The 7684-nt window shown below is 30.3% G+C and overlaps 1 protein-coding gene across 1 annotated transcript; it reads right to left on the bottom strand.

The window, feature by feature from the left end:
• Positions 1 to 4103: 4103 nt before the first annotated feature.
• LOC108474855 (gallate 1-beta-glucosyltransferase 84A24-like) lies at positions 4104 to 6155 on the bottom strand. Its single transcript, XM_017776883.2, has one exon. It carries the CDS (start codon positions 5795 to 5797, stop codon positions 4283 to 4285), a length of 1515 nt encoding a protein of 504 aa, XP_017632372.1. The 5' UTR covers positions 5798 to 6155; the 3' UTR covers positions 4104 to 4282.
• Positions 6156 to 7684: the final 1529 nt, after the last annotated feature.

Raw genomic sequence — 7684 nt, 5'->3', positions numbered from 1 at the left:
ATGTATGATGAGTGAAATGGGAGTGTGTATATATATACACACACATAATGATTTATTTCAAGATGTAATAAAATTTATATATATATTTTTGTAATTTTTACATTTTGTAATTTTTTTATAAATTTTACAATAATTTTCAAATTTCTAATATTTTTATAACTTCTTATAGTTCATTTAATAAATTTTTTATTTTTACTATTTTAAAAAAAATTTCTAGCATATTTTAAATTTTTTAAACAATTATATTTATTTATTTGGATCTCCACTCATAAGAATGGAGTACATTTTATGATCAACCGTTTGCCTTTTCGGAGAGCACTTGCAACTAGAACATTAATTACTATTGTCGGTTATGATACCCTAACAATGACAATATTTATATTTATAATTTATTTATTTTTTAATTTTAATTTTTTTTTTATAATTTTAAAGGTTTTTTAGGTTTTTTTGGGTTTTGGCATCATTGCAACATCAGTGTAGGCCACAGATAATTTTATGATTGGTTGGATATCACAACATTTTATTTTTTTTAACGTCCAAAGGACTAAACCAAAAACTTTTGATAAAGTTAAAGATTGAACTGAGAATATTTAATAATGTTAGGGATTGAAATAAGCCAATTTAGGGGACAAATAGACATGTCTATAGGTTGGGCCCCTCCGCCGGGCTCGAAGGCCAACTCAAAAAGTGAGAGAATTTTGGTAAAAATATATGCCCAAAAAATAGGCTTGGGCAAAAAAAAAAAAACTCATTTAAAAAATGGGTCAGGCCTTTAGTAAGGCTTTTTAATTTGTCCCTGAGCCTGGCCTGGCCTGGCCCGAATATGCAAAAAAAAAATATTATTTCTTTTTACTGTTTTATTGCTATTTTCTTATTGTTTTTTTCTCACTATTTTGTTACCATTTTACTGTTATGTTAACTACTATTTTGTTATTATTTTGTTATAACTATTGTTTTATTGTTAATTTTGTTAATATTTTAGAGACATTTGTTTGTTAAGTTGCGCTTATCTTAGTGTTATTTAAGTATATATATTTTTAAATTTATTAGAAACATTTATTTTAATATTTTTAATATTTTGATGTATTATATTTTTTTAAAAATTATATAAAAAAATAAATACGGGTGCCCCGAGCCCTGAATTTAACATTTTTATCTAGGCTGAGCTTGAACAAAATTTTAGACCCATTTTTAAGCCGGATCCAAACCTAGAAAACGAGCCTAAAATTTTTCATTGGGCTCGATCCATGAATACCTCTATGACAAAGGAAGAAAAGATGTATACGTCAAAAACTACAGGTTGCATTAAACTTTTCTTAATATGAGATTAATGTACTTACCTACTTTTAAAGCCACAGAATGGAAAAGAGAGAAAATTGGCATTTTCAACTTCACTTATTAACGAAGAGACGTAGGGATATGACTGGGTGAAAACCATTTTTTTCTCCCAAAGGATACATAGTTGATGTTTCTGGATACCATGCGTATGTGTGTTCCATTCTTCAGGTGGGATAAAATGACAAATATATGCTCAATTATCAACTTCAATCAGCTTCTTAAGACATATTTATGTATCTGTTATGTTATGTATGTATGATAATAGATTCTTAAGGTTTCTCTACGTAAGATGCGAGCATATTGGAGTATATTACAAATTAGGCCATTGAGACAGCGATGTGGTTAAGTAATTTCAATAAAGTTTTGGTGATCGAGCTGCTCAAATCATCGATTCATCAATTTAATTAGTAATAAAATTAATGGATTATGATAATTATATAATTCAAAGATTAAGGTATGTGGATGGTATGAATTATGATTTAAATTACTTATAAAGTGAATAAATACATTTAAATTTAAATTCGCTTAAGCGCATAATATCCTTTACTTTAAACTTAAGTTTGTTTACTTTAGTCATATATATATTTAGTGGTGGAGCCACTATGAGACCCAGGGGTCATGACCCCTCAAGGTCTAAGAATTTTCAATTTTTCCCTTATGGCCCTCCTAAATATTAAAGTAGGTCCCTTCAATATTTTTATACTATTAAAATAATATTAAAAATTATAAGTAAAATGTTCAAATCATCTGAAATTGCAGAATCTATCTATAATTTTTTATCTTTATCAAGTATTAACAGAGACACAGATGTTAAAGATATATTAAGGACTATAAAATTTCATAATTTTCGATAGTGTGTTTCATATTATACAAAGATGAAACTTTTTAACTAAACTCTCAGGTTTGATGTTGTTTTTTTTCTTTTTATTAAACAAATTTTCACTTAAAATGATGTGTTTCATGTTATACAATTATAAATACTTTGGGTGTTTTAAGTAAACACTCAAATCACCTAAAGTCTTCATTATAGGAGTTGGTTTTCTACATGCATGTGGGCAGCCTTTTGGTGTAGTCTGGTTTTTGTAAGTTTTCATATTATTTTGGTGTTATATATGCCATAAATAGTCTTATAGTTGGGCTTTATTTAAGTGGTTGATAAATAATTAAAAGGGTAAACTATTAAAGTAGTCACTTTTGTTTATCTCAGATTATATTTCAGTTACTTATATTTGAAATATTATGTTTTAGTCACTTACGTTAACGTGTTGTAGCATTTTAGTTACGGAGCCGTTAATTGTCGTTAATGGTGCAATGGTAAGTTGGCGTAGCACATTAAATTATCATTTCAAATAAAAATTTTAGGTTAAATTCTACAATTAGTCCCCATATTTTTTTGTTTTGAGCAATTTTTTTTCTTTTATATTGTTTTAATTATTCTTTTTTCTTTATTTTTCATTCTCTTCGCTTCTTCCTCTGTTCTCTATCTCTTTTAATGTAAATTTTCTATATTTTCATTTTTAAAACTAAAGGGAAAAAGAAAAAATTAAATTGTTCAAAAAACAAAAAGTATAGGGACTAGTTTTAACAAATAAAAACATTAAAAAAACTACGTTAAAAGAGATGAAGAAGGAAGAAAACAAATGAAGAAGCGAAAAAGAATAAAAAAAAGAAAAAAGTTAAAACATATAAATGGAAAAATTAAAAACATATTAACATAAGTGACTAAAACATAACATTTTAAACATAAATGACTAAAATGTAATATGAGGTAAACAAAAGTTACTATTTTGATAATTTACGTAATTAAAAATATTAAAATTCATAACAAATTGATGGTTGAATTTCCATAGTAACATCTTATTTTGATTTGTGATGTTTTTACTTAAAATTTTAGACGTTATATTTTTTTATTTATATAGGTAATCGATTTTTGTTGGATTGAGTGATAAAAAATTTAATTTTTGTTTTTAAATAAAAATTTCGGTAAAATCTTCATTAGGTTTGATAAGAGGTTTCATCACTAGAAGCAAGTGAGAAAACAAACATTTTGAGTACTATGATTACTACTATGTCTCCATTAGGTTCTAGCCTACGTCTCTCATTGAGGGTATCCAGCGTACCTTATTATTGCACCCAACACTTGTTGGTTCATGAAACTTTCTTTGTTAATATGACTTTTGTCATTAATAACATATATTGAAACTACTACCCAACGTATTAATTTGCCGTCCAAAATCTTTCGATATTTTATAATCATTTAGTTTTCGATTACATTTAGAGCTAGACCAAAATCAAAATCTTAAACAGTAAATAAAATATATATTTAGCAAAAATATATAAGGTTTAGAAACTTGAAATAAGATTTAAATATGGATGAAAAATATAAATTATTATATATATTAGGCACATTTATAAATTAATATATTTAGCAAAGGGTATAAATTATGTTAGGATGATTTTAAAATATTTAATTTTTAGGTACCGATAAAATGGTATTGCATTATTTACCTTTAATATCTTCTTTTATTTAACTTTAATTAATTAAAAAGTTTAATTTTAATTAAATTATTAAAAAATTAAATAAATAAACAGATACTTTACTTATTTTATAATTTTTAAACCATTTTTAATTTTTTCACCTTAAAGAAATCATTATTTTTTAAATTAATGATTGGTTTCGATTTTATTTTCACTTTTTTTCTTATAATTTTTTATAAATTTTTGAATGTTTGCTTGTAAAATTTTGAATATTCTCTAATACTAAATTATTTTTTCAAACCAAATCCTAACGTAATTAACCCAAGTTAAACTATAGCAACCAGTACAATTTACTTACAAATAACTTAACATGCATACATGTAAATGGAAAAGCTATGGTTAGATAATTATATTTATTTCTGTTCTTTTCAATCATCATTACATTATCTTACGAAACATCCATATATCACAGCTCAACTATCTCCACCTCGGTCGGTGAGTGCTTATTCACAAAATTCATAGTAGCTGCATCAATGTCGTCCACGTGATTCATTGTCATGCTCGTGCATCTCCTTCTGACGTCATTAATAAAGGCCTGTATGTTCCTATCAGAGGACCCGCCACTTGCCATTGCTGCCTCCGCCGCCGCCTTCCACTTCAAGGCGTTGCGCTTCAAATCCTTTGCCTTCGGCCCCACTGTTGCTTCCACAAAGCATTTCGCCACCTCCTCCTTTGGAATTATCCTGTTTTCTGCCTCTCCACGGCCCATTCTCACCCCGGTCTTAAACACGTCGACCAAATAAACAGCGTTCGTCACTTGATCGCCCCATTGAGGGAACGCAACGATGGGCACACCACATGATAGTGCCTCCATCGTCGAGTTCCAACCGCAATGCGACACAAAGCAGGAAACCGAAGGGTGAATCAGCACTTTATCTTGTGGACTCCATTGCACGACCTTGCCATTGTCACCCACTTTCTCCAAGAACCCTTCAGGTAAAGTGTGGATTGGAAGGCCATACTCCTTTGCCGGTGGTTTCATCACCCACAAGTATGAGATACCAGTGGCTAACAGCGCTTCAGCTATTTCATCCACTTGTTCTTGTTTCAAGTAAACAACAGTACCAAACGAGATATATATCACTGACGCGGCCGGTTTCGAGTCAAGCCACTCGATGCAGTCATCAGGTTTCATGATGTCACAACGGATCGTGTTGTTTGGTACTTCGGGGTACTTGAACAATGGACCAACAGTCTTTATAAGGCAAAACTTGGACATGTATTCAACGATTTCAGGCTCGAGTTCTTGGAAAGTGTCCATCAATACACAAAATTGCTTATCAAGTTTCTTAAATTGACCAAGAATGGCCGTCCTCAAGTAAGCAAAAGGAGTTGAAGGGTGCAAAAAGCTAGGAACTTCATCGTGCTTGAGAAGCGGCATGGACGGCAACTGAACATCAATTTCAGGATCAGTTTCAGTAGGAAACGTCACTAACCCATGATTGTAATGGTAATAGGCGGCGAAACACGCGCAAGACTGCACCCAAAGCATTGCAGAAGGGATGCCGAGACTTTCAGCAACATCAGATGCCCAAGGAATGAAAGGGTTGTTGATGAAGCAAGAAACGGGGCGGTTTTGCTCGGCGTATCTCTTTATCATCGCTGAAATCGCTGGTTTGCCTGCGAGCTCCAGTTGGTGCATGTATTGGTCGAGGTGTGCGCGTCTCGGGTCGTCGTCGTCCCAACCATCCTGGAACGATTCAAATCGGAGAAAGCCATCGCCCACAGGGATAAGCTGGTCGTCAGTGATGTTGTTGGCTTTAGCCATCTGTTTGCCGAAGCCTTTGGGTGTAGATAGTGTGACAAGCAAACCCTTGGAAGCGAGGCGCTTGCCGAATCTAAGAAGAGGGTTTACATGGCCTTGGCCTGGAAATGAAACAAGAAAGACATGAAGCAGAGGCTCAGTTCTCATTGTATGCATTAAAAAAGAGGAAGATTTTGATTGTCTCTTGGAGTGAGAAATGGCAGTCTACGTATATACAGTGATTTATGCTAACCGAGGAATACATATCGTGTTGTCGACAAATCAAATTCCGAGCAGTGCATTTATTTGGCATAATGATCGTTTTGTTTTTAATTACTTTACCTTTTAACTTTCAAACTTTTAATTTTATTGTTTTTTTTTTATTTAAAATATTTCACTATTAACTTTTAATGATATTGATGTGATTATTTGAGTGATAATTCACATTTTTTGAGATCATTTCATCCGTTAGTACTGACCAATCACTTGTAAGAGATTTAAGGTCCATTTACTTGGATTTTGGTTGAATTGAAATACTCAATAAGTTGTATTTTACTAGTATAATTATTGTAAATTCTAAAGGAAAAATAATTTAAATCTTTTAAGACTCTCTTAATGTAGATGGGAATTAATCTTGGTCATTGATGTAAATCTAATTTGTACTATCGGATCTGATTGAGCTCAAATTATAAATAGAGGTCTCTCTCTTCGTTTATAACCACTTCAATTTTTCAGAGTTAAAAAATATATTAAGAACATTTACTCAAACGTCTTATGTGCATTACTTTCCTTTAGTTTTTTTTGTTTTTCGTTGCTTTTTTGTTCGAGTTTGTTTTCACTATACTTTGGTGTCTTAAAGAATTTCTGCGAGAATTCTCACTTTTGCAGGAGTTAGATTTACTTAAACAAATTTAAAGCAAAAAATTTACCTAAGACCGCACAATTTGGAAGGCTAAAGTTTTAACCCTGTAACATAAGCACTTACATTAAATAATGTTGTAATGAAACCATGATTCATAATTCAATAAAATTAGATTTTCGTTTATACATATTTAAATAATAAACAAAATTTTAATATTTATCAATTTTTTCCGGTTGACTCATAGTCTATTTATTAGTAGCTTTCAAATGTTTTTTCTTTTCATACTTATACAAATTTATCATCTCAATTACATATAAATATATTTATATAAATACAAAATTATTTTAAGATATTATAAATCATTAATTGAATTTATATCATATTTTATTTTAAATATAATTATCAAAATAAAAATAATATCTACCAATTTGATATAACTTCAACTTTTTCAAATAGAAAAATTAACACAATTATTAATGCAATATTTATACATGTATCATCTTAAATTTTGCGGGTGAAATTTCTAATTACGACAGGAGTGGCTCGATGACGTACTGAATGACGTGCTGGTGAGGGGTTACAATCAGAAGAAAAAAAAGTGAGAGAAATAGGCATTTTGCGACTTCACTTATTACCAAAGAGACAAAATATATGAATGCAATGCAATGCATTCTAAATACGATGTTATCATAATTGATGTTTTGGTCCCTTATGTGGTCCCTTCTCAGTGCTATTTTTCTGAACATTAGCATATGCTGCTAACTAACAATAACATTGACACTTATGTATAGTACTCGAAATTAAGAATTTGTTGATTTTTTTCTTTAAATTTTAATGTGTGGTGCAGGTTCATGCTCAAATTACGTATTTATTATTGCCTCCTAATAATGAAGGGTTATTATGGAACTTGCACAATACATGAAGTTGTGGTAGTATGGAGGTGGATTGGCGAATTCTTTGTTGAAAAAAAATGTAATTTTTAAAAATTTTGAGTCATATTCTCGATTGGTTAAGGTGGAAAGTTGAATCATAGAATTATGGTTTTATATTCTTCTTTATGAGGCCTTTATAACAGTATATCATATACTCAAAATGGTTGAATGATGAATGAAAAATTGATACTCAAAGTAAACTACTTGTGAATTATGCTGAGGAAAATGAAAAGAATTGGTCCCACATTAATTGGGAATCAAGTGTAGAAC

This window comes from Gossypium arboreum, chromosome 3 (assembly GCF_025698485.1).
Source record: "Gossypium arboreum isolate Shixiya-1 chromosome 3, ASM2569848v2, whole genome shotgun sequence".
NCBI lineage: Eukaryota > Viridiplantae > Streptophyta > Magnoliopsida > Malvales > Malvaceae > Gossypium > Gossypium arboreum.
The sequence above is the reverse complement of the archived record's forward strand: the minus strand, read 5'-3'. Positions and strand labels throughout refer to the sequence as shown.